Source organism: Pseudopipra pipra, chromosome 22, assembly GCF_036250125.1.
Source record: "Pseudopipra pipra isolate bDixPip1 chromosome 22, bDixPip1.hap1, whole genome shotgun sequence".
In the NCBI taxonomy this organism is placed as follows: Eukaryota; Metazoa; Chordata; class Aves; order Passeriformes; family Pipridae; genus Pseudopipra; species Pseudopipra pipra.
Window position 1 is genome coordinate 2,594,725 of NC_087570.1, and position 16,330 is coordinate 2,611,054.

The window sequence follows — 16,330 nt, forward strand, 5'->3', positions numbered from 1 at the left end:
TTTATTTTTTTTTCTTTCATTTGTGGATTTTTGGGGATTGAAATCCAAGTGCTGCATCTGCAATAAGAGGATGTTTAGTAGGAAAAATTAAACCAGGACCAAATATAATCTTTTTTTTTTTTTTTTTTCATTTGTGGAATTTTTGGGATTGAAATCCAAGTGCTGCATCTTCAATAAGAGGATTTTTAGTAGGAAAAGTTAAACCAGGACCAAATACATATATATATAAAAATCTTTATTTTTTTTTCTTTCACTTGTGGAATTTTTGGGATTGAAATCCAAGTGCTGCATCTCCAACAAGAGGATTTTCAGTAGGAAAAGTTCAACCAGGACCAAGAGGTGAGAATCTCTCAAGCTGTTCCAGTCCCACCTGAAGTTTCAAATGTCATTTAAGTAGCTTATTTTTCCTGTACAGAACACATTTGGCAGGAATTATAAATAAATAACTCACATTACAGGCATTTAAGCACATATATACAGACAACACTGTGGCAAACAGACACTTAAAAAGAAAAATAAAAGTTAAAATGCAGGGAAATTCCCTCTAATCTGGTGAAATTCCTGGTTTGGAAGAGGATCCCTTGGGAAAAGCACATTGCCTGGCAGTACCTAAGCATGCATCAGGATGGCCACATGCTAAAATAAATTAAATTTTTCCTTAATTTCACTTTGTTTTTTGGAGGAAGTCAAAGATTCACCAGAATTTTCACTTCTCTTAATCCTCGATAATTTGATCAAAGTGAGAATTAAAAAAAAAACAAACAAAAAAAACCCCAATACTTGAGTCCTTTGGTATGAATTGCTAATTTTGTGGTGAAAATAAAGATATTGGCACCCTTTTTGTTGGTTTTTAATTTGTGTTTTGTCTCTTCCTGCAGAACAGAACCGGTGTGAAAGTGCAGAGTGCAACAAACAGTAAAACTGGTCCTTAAGGATGTCCCTCAGGAAAAAAAAGGACACTTCAAAGAGAAAGAAATGTAACATTTTTACAGAGAAAAGCAAAAAATTCTGCTTGCACTGAAAGAGCTGCAGCTGAGGGAGCTCACTGGGAGTTGGAAAAAAATCCCTGTGGGTGTTAGATATTATATATATAATTATATATTTTGAATTCCAGGTTCAACTAAAGGTCTGGAGAGGAATAATGCCATGGAATTGTTTGTGTGGCAGCACTGACTGGTAAAATCTGATGCTGGGCCAGGCCCAGGAATTCTCTCAGTGTAGCCACAGCTCAGGGACATAATCACATTTATGGATGTGGCACTTGAGCACTTAATTCAGACCTCCTGTACAATTATTTTGAGTTGGAGAGGAGGAGGGAATTCACCCAGGCCAGCTCTGGGCATCTAAATGTGACTTTTTACACTGAAAAGAGGGAGAAGGTTCTCAAACAGGAGTTTGCAGGGTGGAGGAACCTATTTCTCTTGAGCACATAGTTTATTTCTTTTAGCTGAGGGCAATGTTGTTTGGACTTCCACTGCTAATTTAGATGAGAACTAATGCAGAGCAATATAAATCTGAATTCTACAATGCCTTGCAGCAGTGTGAGATATTTCCTGCTGGAAGGGAAATGTTTCCTCACACACAGTGTGAGAACCAACCCCTGAAGGCTTTGCAGAACTGTCTGCCCCTCAAAAAAAAAAAAAGAAAATATATTCTCTACCTGCCCAATACCAAACTCACCCCCCTTTCTAAAAGCTCTGGAGCTGCCAGATTGAATTTAGAATAATTTATGTACATGTTGACTTTAAAACAGCAAAAAGCTTAGAGACAAGTTACACAGAAGGTCTAAGAACTCCCTTCCTTGCCAGGAACACTCTCCCTTCCCCCAGCACAGGTATCCCAGCTGGGACACCCAAACTGCTCCCTTTTCCTGCCCGTGCCAACAACCAGCCCTGTTCCCTCTGCAACAGCAGCTGATCTGCAGCTCTTTTATTCTTCCCAAAGTGACACTTCTTCCTCGCCAGGAAGCAGCAGCAGGCTCTGTTTTCACAACCTTATCAACGGCACAAAGGCCTGTTGTGATCTTTAGCAGATAAATCCTGGGAAAAATCTCCCAGCAACTTTTCTCTCCCCGTGTTTTCTCTGCTATCCATGTTTCGCCTTCAATCCTGTCACAGGAGCCTTTCCGTGCTTTCTGTCACCTATTCCTGTGTTTTCTTTTAAACATCTCTCCCTCCTGCCACGTCAGCAGCTCTGGGGGAGTTTCAGGGTTTCATTGACATAATGAGCCGTGCAAAATCTCTTTTTTTTTTTTTTTTAAGAGTAATTTGTAACCCCTGGTTACTGGGATTCTCCCCAGGTAACAGTAACCAAGCTGCGAGTCCATCAGCACCCTTCCCTCAGGCTTTTCAGGGGATGCCATCCTTCCTCTGGCAGCACTGCGAGGGGGGCACCCCCCAGTCGTACATGTAGGAAAGCCGGAGCTTCACCTCCTCCTTACAGAGCTTCCCTTCCTTAGCCAGGGTCTGGTGCTTCTCCAGCATGTCCTCGATGCTCTGCTTGTGAGTCACTATGTACTTATTGTTGCAGCCCCGCGACTTGTACTCGGTGTCGAAGCGGGGGTCGTGCACCCTCTTCACGTCGATGGGCGCCAGCCAGACCCCCAGGGACACGTCCTCGCTCTGCCACATGTTCAGGTAGTCGCTGCTGAGCCGCAGGTACCGCACCAGGTCGGCGGAGATGACATACCCGCCGCCCAGCGCGTAGGGCAGGTAATAGTCACACAGCACCCAGGCGCTCTCCTTCCACTTCCCCCCCGACTTCACCCGGCCCCGGCCCGAGAAGAAGCCCCAGTAGAGCCGCCGCGGCTCCTTGGCTTTCAGCTCCTCCACCAGCACGTCCAGGCGCACGAAGGTGTCGTCGTCAGCCTTGAGGGCGAACTGGAAGTCCAGGTGCAGGTCGAGCCACACGTAGGTGGCCAGCACCTTGGCCGTCAGGTTCTCGTAGGAGTCGCGCAGCTCCGGCAGCAGCAGCAGGTCGCGGTGCCGGCTCTGCTCCAGCTCCAGGCTCCGCAGCTCCTCCTGCCCGAGCCCGGCCGTGCCCACCACGAAGCGGCTCCACACGCGGCCGCGCTGGGAGCGCCCTCCCGCCGCCATCCAGGTGCTGCGGATGATGCTGCGCCGCTCGCTGTACTTGGGGCCGCTCATCACCACCACGGCCACCAGGGCGCTGCCCTCGGCGCGGGGGGCGGCGGGCGGGGCGCCGCCGCGGCCCGGCTGGCTGTGGGGCAGCGCGGCGGGGGGCGCGGGCAGCGGGCGCAGCCCCTCGGAGGTGCACTTGGCGAGGTAGAGCAGCACGGCGGCGCACAGGGACAGCCCGCCGAGCCCCAGCGCCGTGCGGTGCCGGCCCAGCCGCCGCAGCGCCTTCATGGCCGCCGCGGCCCCCTCACGGAGCGCGGCCACGCCCACGCGGTTTAGGCGGGAACGGGCGGGTGTGTATGTGGGGGGGTCCGTACGGCCGCCGCGAGGGGACAGGATTCTTTGCGGGATGCTCACCGCGCTGCGCCCCGCACAGGGGGATTCATGGCTGCTTCTCGCTTTCCGCCCTTTCTCACCAAGTGAGCCTTAGGAGAGGTTTCTTTCAAGAGCCGCTTTTAGGCGGTGCCGCCCCCTCTGAGGGGGGGGGGTGGCTCCTGCCCTCACCCAACATGGCGGCCGCCCTCATCGTGGCCTCACGCTGCGCGGTGACGTCGTTCCGCCATCTTCCTTCCTCCTCCTCTTCCTCCCCCTCCTCCTCTTCCCTCAGAGCGCCCGGGGGTCCGTGAGGGGCCGCGAGGGGCTGAGGGGCGGCTGGGCCCGCCCGGAGCCTCCCCGCGCCTCTCACGGCGCTCGGGGCCGCGTCCTCCTCCCTCCCGAGCGCTCCCCCGGTGAGTGCGGGCGGCCCCTCCCGCAGCCCCGCGGGGCTTGGGGCGTGTGGGGAGGTTGTGGCGGGAGGGGGTTCCGGCTCTCCCGCGGCCGCGCTGTTGGATTTGGGGCGTTTTCCCTGGATTATCCCACATATCCCACAAATCTGTGATTTCTGTGGTTCTGTGACAGGTCCGCCGCGGGGTTGCGCTTCCTGCCGCTGTTTCCTGCGTGTTTCCAGCTCCGCTTTCTCTTGGTATCAAATCGCTTTTCCCTCACTCATCCCTCTCCAAAAAGACCTTTAATCCCTTTCTAAGCAGCTGTCGTGTTGGGATCTCCGGGTTATTGCTGTGCTGCCGTGGCTATTTCTGCGTCTTGAAGGGTGTTCCCTTCCAAAGTCCTCTGCCGGCTGAAAACCAGCACCTTAATTCCATGTATTTGTTATTTAAAGGGCTCTTTTTTTACTCTCTCACAGCAAATACTTGTGTATTTGTGTGTAGGTTCTTCCTAATTTATACTTCCGTGTAGTTTTTACTACACATGGTATACATATTATACATACTGTATTATATATATTTATTTAGTGTATATATATTACATATATTTATATAGTGTATATATATTACATATATTATGATGTAGTATATTTGTGCCTCTGTGTAGTTTTTTTATACTTATGTATTTATATTCTGTGTAGTTTTTTTATACTTATATACTTATATTCTGTGTAGTTTTTTATAGTCATATATTTATGTTCTGTGTAGTTTTTTATAGTCATATATTTATGTTCTGTGTAGTTTTTTATAGTCATATATTTATATTCTGTGTAGTTTTTTTATACTTATATACTTATATTCTGTGTAGTTTTTTATAGTCATATATTTATATTCTGTGTAGTTTTTTATACTTATATACCTGTGTGTAGTTTTTTATACTTATATACCTGTGTGTAGTTTTTTATACTTATATACCTGTGTGTAGTTTTTTATACTTATATACCTGTGTGTAGTTTTTTATACTTGTATTTTTTATACTTTTATATATTTATAGTTGTGCGTAGGTTCTTCTGAATTTTAGGTGTTTATTATTTCTTATTATTTGTGTCCTCACGTTCCAGAATTTAATTTATATGTTTTCTCCTTTTTGTTTTTAGATCATTTAACCCGCAGTAATTTCGTCAGCCAGTATTTTAAATTAAAAAAAGGACAAAATGATGTCGAGACAAGCCTTCCTGTGCAGTTTGGGCTCCCTGTATTTATCCCTCCTGTTCATCTTCCTCCTCATGGATGTTTATGCCAGGCCTGCCAATAATTCGGTGCTCAAGGAGAAGGCAGCTGATGGGAAGGATGAGAACGAGATCCTGCCCCCAGACCACCTGAACGGGGTCAAAATGGAGATGGACGGGCACCTGAACAAGGAATTCCACCAGGAGGTTTTCCTGGGAAAAGAGATGGAGGAGTTTGAGGAGGATTCAGAGCCCAGAAGAAACAGGAAGAAGCTGATGGTCATTTTTTCAAAGTGAGTCGGGCGGTGCCAAGAGCAGGGAAAGAGTAAAAATTGGGGGGGTTTCCTGTGATATTGAAAAATTACAACGATGAGGGGGAAAAACCTCACCCTTTAAGTGCTGTAGTTGTGTTTGGAAGGTGTTAAAGGCTCAGGAATTCAGCAATGCACAGGACAGCCTAATGAAATAAATGTTAACAAAGGCAGTTCCTCACAATTCAGAAAAAGAGAAGGTGAAAAGATTAAAGTCTTCTTTTAGAGCTTTTTAAAGGAGTTCATCTATTTCTTTACTTGGTATAAAAATATTTACTTTAAGACCTTTCCTAAAGCACTTTTTGGGCTGGGTCAGATGTTTGGAGGTCAGTTATTGTGCTGGAGATCAAAGCCAGGGTGTGTTTTTAGACACAAGGTGGCACAATTGGCTTTATTTGCATTTTTGAATGAAGGATTAATTTCCTTAGAGCAGCTCAAGTTACACTGGTGCCCTTAATGGTGCTGATTCCACGAGTTTTATTTTAATTTAGGGTGGAATCCTTTATTATATTTGTTATTCACTCACTTCACTGGTAGGATATGTAAAAATATTAAGATTTTTTTGCTGGTTTACATTTATTGGAAACATTGTTAGTAATTTGGGAAGGACAATTTACTAACTCTTTAATTTCTGCCTGTTTGTTATGAAAGAGGTTTCTTAGGAAGCTTAAATTAATTGGATTTAAGATCAATTCCATTCAGATCCTTAAAATTACATTCCCTCAGATGATCAGATTAAAAATGTAGGGAATCATTGTGGGGGCTCTGATTGCTTTGTAAACATCCTCCTAAAGGCTAAAAGAGAAATCCTGGGAAACTTGTGTGAAAATCCAAAGTCCTGGGCTTCAAATGTTCTGGAATTGCTGTTGGAAGGCACAAAGACAACACACAGCAGGGTTTTAATCAATAAAATTTATACAATGAGATTCCTCAGTGGATAACACAGGGTAAAATAGTCAATTCAAAGCATAAATTATTAGATAATAAGATTAGTGAAAATAAAGTTGGGACATGAAAGAATTGCTCCCCAGCCTGTGATTTTTCCAGGCAGGTTCCATGTGACTGGAACAGTTGGTAATTCTGTGTTTTGCTTCCTGGTGTCCTCCCTGAAATCGTTCTTTGGATGAAACACAAACCAGCTCTGAAGTGATTTATGGGCTCAAAAAAAAAATTGGCATTTTTGGGGCTCTGGGTGGGACCTGGAAGTGGGTTCTTGACAATGGAGCTTCTGGAAGGTGGCCACAAAAATCTGCTTTTTTTCATGGCTTGTGGTTGAGAAACTGGGCTGCAAGTGGTTTATTTTTATTTTATCCCTATGTAATAGAACCCTCACTGTAGGAAAAAGTCAGTTATCCTCCAAAGTGCCCACTTGTTTCTTACTCAGAGGTGCCACCTGTGTGCTTTCAGGACCTGAATGAGCAATAAATGGGATGTTTGTTCCCTCCCTCGGCAGTTCTGGGGTGATTTAGGTGGAAAGTACAGCTTGGAAGTAGAAAGTTTGATAGCTTTGATCTAAGGAAACCAAATGTTAAATGTTGAGGGGGGAAATGCTCTGGTTTAGTCTCATTTTTATTGTACCTGGTGGGTGCAAAATCACCACCTTCTTGCTCTTGTCACCAACACTGCTATTTATATATTTAAATATAGCCCTGACAGGATATTTAAACCCCTCTCAGAACAGTTTTATTGTGTTTTATAGGACTGGGGTTGTTCTTTGGCTCAAGCTTTTAACATTTAGTTGACATTTAAGGGCAAATCACATATTTAAGAACCTGAGTTTCAGTGATAACACTTCAGTGATAGAGAGATAACAAAGCAAGAGTCGAGCTGGGGCTTTTTATTATGTTTGGGGTTTGTTTTTTCAATTGAACCAGGGTGGTTTTGGTGTGCCTTAAATAGATCCTTGCCTCTCAAATGTTGGTGGTGGCTTTTCAGTTGTAACTGTTTTGAGTAAATATTTAAAGGTGTGCTCAAAAAAAACCCCTCCAAAGTGGCAAATTAGTGAGTTTGTGTTTGTTCTTCATCTGTAGTTTTTATATTCTGAATGAAATCAGCATTAATGGAATTGGAAAGCAGTTATTGGTGGCACAGTAAGGAAAACAGGATTGTCAGCTTGGGTTTTTCCTGATTAATTTTAGTCAGAAAAAAGCACAAAGCAGAGCCAGACAACTTGGAAACCTCGTGGAGAACAAGTGTTAAATGTGTTAAGAATTAAAAACTCTCAGCTGTAACATGTTCCCAGAGCTGGAGGTGTAGCAGAGGAAACTTGCTTTAGTAGGGTTAATTCCACTTAAACTATTTTATAGTTTGTAGTATTTTTAAAGGCCAAGTTTATTCACGATGTATTTTCATTGTTTGGGATGAACATAGAGTTGATCTGGGGAGGCAGCTCAGCAATAAACCTCAGAGAGCTTGGAATATTAAAGGGAAAAAGGGCTTGGAAAGACAAATGGAGAGGGAATTCTTGGCTGAGAGAACTTTGGAGGAGAAGTGTTTGCAATTAGTGAAAGCCTGGAGCTGCTGGCAGCTGACAGCTCTGCACCAAAGGAAATGAGCCAATATTCCCTTTGTGATGAGCTGTGGTTTCCTCCCTGTGAAAAATTGCCTCAGAAACATAACTGGGAGTTGACTTGAGCAGAATGTGAGTTAACTTGACCAAAACATGAGTTAATTTAGAGGGAAGTGAAGGGTGGCTGGATGTGTTTCACTGAGGGGTAACCAAATGTTGCAGTTACTTTAATTAGGCAATAAATTGCTCACTTCCTGCTTGTTACTCCGGAGTTCCAACAATGTGCAGCTTCTCAGAGAGGGTTGTAAATGTTCTCAGCCTGCTGAATAGAGCAATTAATTTAGAATCTAAAAATAGAGTGCACCTTTCCCTCCTCAGTCCTTAAATCTTGGACAAAGTAGAGCCAGACAAGTTGGAAAGCTCGTGGAGAACAAGTGGATGTGCAGAGCCTTTAAATGTGTTCAGGATTCAAACCTCTCAGCTGTAACATGTTCCCAGGGTTGGAGGTGTAACAGAGGCTTTGCCCTTCCTCCAGGGTGGATATCAATGATGATAAAAAGATTGGAGCCAAGGAGATGCAGCGCTGGATCATGGAGAAGACGGATGAACATTTCCAGGAGGCCGTGGAGGAGAACAAAATGCACTTCCGAGCTGTGGACCCCGATGGGGACGGTAAGAGGAGCCCTTCCTGCCATCTCCTGGGCTCCAGAACTGCTCAGAGGTGCTGTGCCAACATCCCAAAGCCCTTTGGGCTGCCCACAATCCCAAGGTTTTCATTCCTGTACCAAGGAAGGGGCCGTGCCCCAGGCTCTGAGCTCACTGCTCTGCCGTGTCACTTGTGGGCAGAGGGCACTGGAACAAGAGGCTCTGTGGGGATGGGGTGACAACAGTGACATCACTGATTGTTTCCACAGAGCCCAGACAACAAGAAAAGTGAATCAGGTGAGAGTTTTCATCTTGCCATTCATAAATCTCAGTCTGCTGCTCGGGCTGGACCAGAAGGTTTGGAATGAGTTGGTTTTTTAGCCCCAAGTTGATCATTTTTAACCCTCTTGTGCCATGCCTGACATCTGTCTCCTCCTTACAGGCCACGTGTCCTGGGATGAATATAAAGTTAAATTCCTGGCAAGTAAAGGCTTCAATGAAAAAGAAATTGCTGAGAAGATCAAAAACAACGAAGAGCTGAAAATAGATGAAGAAAGTAAGTGCAGACTGGGGGGTGTTGGTTTTTCTGTTCTGTTCTTAAAACCTGAATGTCAAAACTGTTCCTAATAGGAGAGGAATGCTTTGGTTGTTCTGCTTGTACACAAATATAGGATGTGGGAGCCATAAAACAGAAATCCTACATTCTTTCCAGCTGGAACGTGCCATAAAAATGGCAAATTTTAGCAGGAATCTCCCTGCTCCCTAATTCAAGAAGTATTTAAATTTACCATTAATTAAAACACGAAGCTTTTGCCTTTCCCTGCAGGAATTAGTCACTGAAAATGGGGTTTATGTGACACTTTCCATTGATCAAAAGGCAACTGAGATGCAAATGGGAGCAGGGAAAACACCTGGGCAGTGTGGTTGGGGTGCATTTACAGGAATGCTCATCAGATAACACAGCTGCTGAGTCAGGCAAGTGGCTGCAGCAGCACTTCTCTACCTGTGCTACCCAGCCTTATTTGGGAAAATCAAATTACTGAGCTGCAGCTGCCTGGGCTGAGAGGCAAAGCTGAGGCTTGGGCTCTAAAGCAGCATAAAAGTGCTTTTTTTTGGAGGGTCTGTTCAATAAAAAACACCAGGATGTTCAGAGCTGAAGGCCTGTTCTGAGCCTCGAGCAGGAGCACGGGACAGTTTGGATGCCAGGCCAAAATTAAGGGCAGCACTTGAATTAATTGATGCAGACAACAACAATTTTAGCTGGTGATTGACAGTTTTAATTTAGTTTTAATTTCATTTAAGACTAAGGCAAAGGGAGTTGATTTAGGACTTCTCACATTTGGGGTTGACTACCTTGGAAAACCATCAATTATTCTGAGTTAACTGTGTCCTTGATAGAACTAAAACTTACCAGTTACAAACTTGATTTGTAAGATAATTAAGATTATTAAATATCTTCATATTAAGACTGAAGGATTTCTTTACTCTTCACAGGAATATTCACTGAAAACTTCACTCTAAGTTCCAACTCTCAGCTCAACAAATGTAGATGTTGGGGTGGTTTTGCCTCTTGTAACTCAGCAACCAAAAGCCTTCAGGAGTTATTGAAGCCAGTTTGTTAAAGTAAATTAAAAAATGATAATCTGAAGGTTTTTAAAGTTTTGAACTCATAAAGTTTTAAATTGTTAAAGCGTTCAGGAGTTCTTTAAGACTATTAAATGAAATAAAAAAAATTAAGTGAAAAAATTTATTAAGTGAAATTTAAAAATTTATTTTATTAAATAAAAATATTTATTAAATAAAAAATATTTATTAAATAGAAATATTTATTAAATAAAAATATTTATTAAATAGAAATATTTATTAAATAGAAATATTTATTAAATAGAAATATTTATTAAATAGAAATATTTATTAAATTGAAATATTTATTAAATTGAAATATTTATTAAATTGAAATATTTATTAAATTGAAATATTTATTAAATAAAAATATTTATTAAATAAAAATATTTATTAAATAAAAAATATTTAAAAAATATCTGAGTGATGAATAACACTCAGAGTGTTTGAAAACTTACTGAAAGCAAATACCTCAGCCTTGTGTTTCAGGGTATTTGCAGGTAGCAGGGAGTGCTACAGGCAGAGTTTTTTCCAGTGTGTCATTTAGAAAATGCCTACACGAGACAAAGAAGACTCTGGGCAGGTATTTCTCTTCCTGTGGCTCTGCTCAGGCCCAAATTCACAACGTGTGGGTTTGATTTCAAATCAGATGTGTGGTTTTAGCAGAAACCCAGGGGGTAAATTCTGCTTCTCAGTCGAGTCAGGAAAAAACTTCACTGCAGTGGTTGTGTGCACGGGGAGAGATGAAAGAGCTGGGATTGTGAAATGAAATAAATGAAAGGAGAGAGAAGTAAAAGGATTTTTTTGCTGCTGATTTCTCTGTTGATTCAAGGGAACTTCGACTTGAATTTGCTCTTTGCAGCAAAAATGTTTCCTTTGTGTTAAATGACTGAGACACGTGGGAGGTTTGGGCTCGTGGAGCATCCACTGAGTGTCAGGGCAAGGTGGATTTTAAATGAGATTGGACGTGACAACGACTTGAAATGTGGTTAAATTTGCAGCCCAGGAGGTTTTGGACAACCTGAAGGATCGGTGGTACCAGGCTGACAACCCCCCTCCTGACCTGCTGCTGAACGAGGAGGAGTTCCTGTCCTTCCTGCACCCCGAGCACAGCAGGGGGATGCTGAAGTTCATGGTGAAAGAAATCATCCGGGATCTGGGTATGGAATTTTCCAGGGGCTTCCTGGGAGCTGCTTCCCTGCACAAGTTCATTTCCCTGTCAATTAACTCACATTTCTGCTCAAGTTAAGTCACATTGTGCTCAAGTTAACTCCCATTGTGCTCAAGTTCAACTCCCATTCTGCTCAAGTTAAGTCCCATTCTGCTCAAGTTTAACTCCCATTCTGCTCAAGTTTAACTCCCATTCTGCTCAAGTTAATTAACTCCCATTCTGCTCAAGTTCAACTCCCATTCTGCTCAAGTTCAACTCCCATTCTGCTCAAGTTTAACTCCCATTCTGCTCAAGTTCAACTCCCATTCTGCTCAAGTTTAACTCCCATTCTGCTCAAGTTTAACTCCCATTCTGCTCAAGTTCAACTCCCATTCTGCTCAAGTTTAACTCCCATTCTGCTCAAGTTTAACTCCCATTCTGCTCAAGTTCAACTCCCATTCTGCTCAAGTTCAACTCCCATTCTGCTCAAGTTCAACTCCCATTCTGCTCAAGTTCAACTCCCATTCTGCTCAAGTTCAACTCCCATTCTGCTCAAGTTTAACTCCCATTCTGCTCAAGTTCAACTCCCATTCTGCTCAAGTTCAACTCCCATTCTGCTCAAGTTCAACTCCCATTCTGCTCAAGTTCAACTCCCATTCTGCTCAAGTTCAACTCCCATTCTGCTCAAGTTTAACTCCCATTCTGCTCAAGTTTAACTCCCATTCTGCTCAAGTTCAACTCCCATTCTGCTCAAGTTTAACTCCCATTCTGCTCAAGTTCAACTCCCATTCTGCTCAAGTTTAACTCCCATTCTGCTCAAGTTAATTAACTCCCATTCTGCTCAAGTTCAACTCCCATTCTGCTCAAGTTCAACTCCCATTCTGCTCAAGTTTAACTCCCATTCTGCTCAACTCCCATTCTGCTCAAGTTTAACTCCCATTCTGCTCAAGTTCACTCCCATTCTGCTCAAGTTAGTTAACCCCCATTATGTTTCTGAGGAAATTTTTCACAGGGAGGAAACCACAGCTCATCACAGATGGAATTTTGGGTGGTTCTTGCAGTGCCAGGGGTCAGGCTGGGATTCTGGCACGTCTGGTTTGCTCATCTTCTGATGTGATAAGTCAAAAAAACCCAAGCTGTTAACACAAATCCTGGAGTTGTCTCAAGGCTGAGTTGGGTCTCTGGTTGTTAAAAACCAGAATATTAGAAAGATGCTCTGAGTAGGAACCTTAAAGATGCTCTGAGTAGGAACCTTAAAGATGCTCTGAGTAGGAACCTTAAAGATGCTCTGAGTAGGAACCTTAAAGATGCTCTGAGTAGGAACCTTAAAGATGCTCTGAGTAGGAACCTTAAAGATGCTCTGAGTAGGAATCTTAAAGATGCTCTGAGTAGGAACCTTAAAGATGCTCTGAGTACTTCATACAAAGCAAAACAGCTTCTACTCCTTCAGCTTCTGCTTCTTCACTGCTTCCCACAAAGCTCTGCTGCTGCAGGGTCATTGGAGCAATAGTAGAAGAGGTTTGCTGAGCATTAAATACTATAAAAGACATTGATATGAAATGTTAAATATCATAAAACACCTTGATATGAAGGTTTCATGAGGAGGGCATGGACTGCTCTGTACTCCCCTAGTCCAGCAGCCCTGTCACATCGTGACTTCCACTCAGAAAAGGGGAAATAAATGGTTGAGTTTTCCCAGAAATTGTATTTTTTAATTCAGAAGTGTTGGTACCTGAGTGCAGTGAGGACTGCTCAGAGCAGGCAGCCTGTCCCAGGGAGATTTTATCATTTCTAATGGGCATTAAACAAACACTTCTGAGTTCTTTGGTGGTTCTTTTGCAGATCAGGATGGAGATAAGAAGCTCACCCTCTCCGAGTTCATCTCCTTGCCTGTTGGCACCGTGGAGAACCAGCAGGCTCAGGACATTGATGATGACTGGGTGAAGGACAGGAGGAAGGAGTTTGAGGAGGTCATTGATGCCAACCACGATGGCATTGTCACCATGGAAGAGCTGGAGGTGAGTTTGCTGATCATTTCAACCCCAACACTTTCAAAACACAGCGTTGAAACAGCTGCAGAGAACCCAAAATCCCAAAATATTCCAATTAATAGCACACCCCCCTGGGTTATAGTGCTCTGTGGGGCTTGCAGGGGCTGTTATGATTTTAGTTCAAGAGGAGGGGGAGTTTTCTTAACCAAACTTTGCTTTGAGGGTTTTTTTTTGTCACACCCAACACACTGGTGTGTGTTTTTTGCCCTGGATTTCCTCAGGTGAGCTGGGCACAGAGTCACTGTGACTCAGACTTTCAGTTGCAAAAGGAGTAACTGCCAACCTAGAGATTCTTTGGGGGGGGAAAAAAACCCCCAGCAAAATAAAAGAAAGCAAAAAAAAAAAAACCCAGTGCCCAACAAACACTGGGGCCCTTGGAAAGAGGGGGGTGTTTTTCTTCTTTAAAAACCCAAATGATTTTCAAGAGTGGAACAAACACAGCTTTGAAAAGAGCAGAGAGCTCTTGTCTTTAAGGCTGTTTTTCTTTTATGTACTTACACATCTGTCACATATTCTGGGGAGAAATGAATCTTGACTCTTCTAACTTTTAATTTACTGCCCCACCTGAGACCTTTGAATTTATTTTACATCAGGTGAAGGGGCAAAGTGCTTTCATTCTGAGCTTTCTGACCTCTGCAGTGTGGTTTAAAATGGCCCAAATTAAACATATCCTAAAAAAACATTGTCTCCAGAAACAGGAGAATTTAGACTTTTGAATTGGGGTGAATTCTGAATTTGAAGTTGCTGGTTTAGCCAAAATCTCAAAAATATTTTTATTGGCATAAGCTGAGAAAAATCTGGATTTCTACTGGATCAGCCAAGGGAGCAGTGAGAAGAAAAAGGGCTGGGACAAAGTTCTTGGCTCCTGGAGATCAGTGCCAGGAGCTTTTCCCAGGATTTGGGAAGGGCCGTGTCAGTGAAGTTCACACAGAGCCAAAATTCCTCATTCTGCTGTGTGGGAAAGCGAATTCCAACGCTGCTCCTCCCTGTTTTTTAGGAATACATGGATCCCATGAACGAGTACAACGCCCTCAACGAGGCCAAGCAGATGATTGCAGTGGCAGATGAGAATCAAAACCACCACCTGGAGCTGGAGGAGATCCTGAAATACAGCGAATATTTCACCGGCAGCAAACTCATGGACTACGCCCGCAATGTCCACGAGGAGTTCTGACCCTGCTCGCTCCTCCAGAGCCCTCAAGCACTTTCTGGCTTTCAAAACAAAAAAAGAGAGAGAGAGGGGGAAAAAAAGGAATAAATCCAAGCCCCCAAACCAGACAGAAAGTTCCTTTGCTGCTAATCTGTGTCCTTTGCCTCTGGTGTGTTGTCCCAGACTTCCAACCTTCCGTCCGTCCACGGGATCTTGCTGCCTTTGGGGTGAGGGGAAAGCAGGCCAGGAGGAGTGGGAAAGGTCCTGGAATACCTCAGTTCCCCCTGGATTGGGCAGGAATTCCAGCTGAAGTTGGGCAGATCGTGTTTGGGGGAGGCTTCTGAAATGTTTCACTCGTGGCCCTCGTAGCTGCTGATCCCTGGGAATCCCAGCTAACAGGGAGATGGGGGGTTTTTGGGAAGGGAGTGGCAGTTCCAAGGCATGTTCTGACCTCCTGGGAGGTGATATTCCACTGATCTCCCAGTGTTTTCTCAGCCTAGTTGGGAATTTAATCCAAGTTTTCCCCCCATCACTCAATTCTCCTTCAGGACCGTGGGGAGGAATTCATTTGAAAGCTTCCACAGAAGCTTTTTTGCATCTACCTAAAAATAAACCTGGTTGTAGCATGCCAGGCTTTGTGCTGGGGGGAGATGGGGGAGAATTCAAATTATGGCTGAAAAAAAAAATCAGATTTTTGCTCTAAAATGAAACCAAGGGGGGAAAGTTTCTATCTTGGTCAGAGAACTCCCTGCTCAGACTGGGAAAATCAGTTGTCTCTGTGCAAATTGGAGCTGAATTGGAGGTGCTGAAGGAATTCCAGGATTTGTTGTGGAACTGTGAATACTTGGGAAGCCCTTGGATCAGCCTGGCTCTGGGTAAATCTCAGAGAGCATCTTGGCTCACATCCACTCCTGCAAAAATAGAACAGTTATTTTTACTCTGGTTCCATCTTTACTGTAAAAAAAAAGAAAACCCCTCTTTCTGAAGGGTTCCTGCAAGTGAGATGTTATATTTGATTAAATTTATTCTCTTAATATAATGTAAATATAAGTGTTGCCGGTTCTGTTTCACTCTTCCTTCTCTTTATTCTTTATTTTTTTTTGTTTATTAAATGGCTTGTATAAGAGTCTTTTTATATCCATATATCTCTTTTTTCTCTTTTTTTTTCCCCATCAAATATTTTTCTCCCTTTGGAAACGGTGCTGGGTTCAGGTTTGTGGGGAAAAATGAAACCCTTGGGAAGAGAGAAATTAAAATACAATTTTAAAAATGGAAGAGAGGGATGAATTCCATTGATAACCTCTCATTAAAACGAGCTTAAAGACAGAAATTTTAGTAATATCAGTTGATAAATGTATGTCCTGAACTTTAGCTGTTAATATATGCCAAGATCATTAAAATTTGGGAATTAGGTGATGCTTAAACCACCTTAATTAACCTGACAACATGAGCAGGGAACCCCTTGGAAAAGGGATCCACCAGGTTATTTCTGGCTTGGAATTTTAAGTTCAAACTATTCCAGTTTGTCAGGAAACTTCTTTTTAAGAACTCAGGTATTTTATCTGTGTTTTTCTATCTTGTATTTGATATGAATAATTCCTGTTGGGCTCAGGATGATCCCCAAATGGGCAGAGGTTTGGCTGCTCCCTGCCTGCAGTGAGCAGGGAAAGGGGACTTTGGGAAAGAAAGATTTCAAGCTATAACTTCTTTTCCATAGAGATTGTCTTCCCAAATCCTTGGAAAACGGGAGAAGTAGTAAAACAGTTGCTGTTTTGCCTCTCCCAGAAATTTAGGAGAGAAGAGAGAAGCGGCAGCTCCGGATCA

The 16,330-nt window shown here is 43.4% G+C and overlaps 2 protein-coding genes across 2 annotated transcripts; one reads left to right on the forward strand and one right to left on the reverse strand.

The window, feature by feature from the left end:
- Window positions 1–220: 220 nt before the first annotated feature.
- Window positions 221–3,577, reverse strand: B3GALT6 (beta-1,3-galactosyltransferase 6). Its single transcript, XM_064678438.1, has one exon. The coding sequence runs from the start codon at window positions 3,366–3,368 to the stop codon at window positions 2,349–2,351; it is 1,020 nt and encodes a 339-aa protein (XP_064534508.1). The 5' UTR covers window positions 3,369–3,577; the 3' UTR covers window positions 221–2,348.
- Window positions 3,578–3,684: 107 nt separating this feature from the next.
- Window positions 3,685–15,647, forward strand: SDF4 (stromal cell derived factor 4). Its single transcript, XM_064678437.1, has 7 exons — window positions 3,685–3,865; window positions 4,996–5,360; window positions 8,423–8,559; window positions 8,975–9,088; window positions 11,157–11,315; window positions 13,148–13,323; window positions 14,354–15,647. Exons 2-7 carry the CDS (start codon window positions 5,053–5,055, stop codon window positions 14,528–14,530), a joined length of 1,071 nt encoding a protein of 356 aa, XP_064534507.1. The 5' UTR covers window positions 3,685–3,865; window positions 4,996–5,052; the 3' UTR covers window positions 14,531–15,647.
- Window positions 15,648–16,330: the final 683 nt, after the last annotated feature.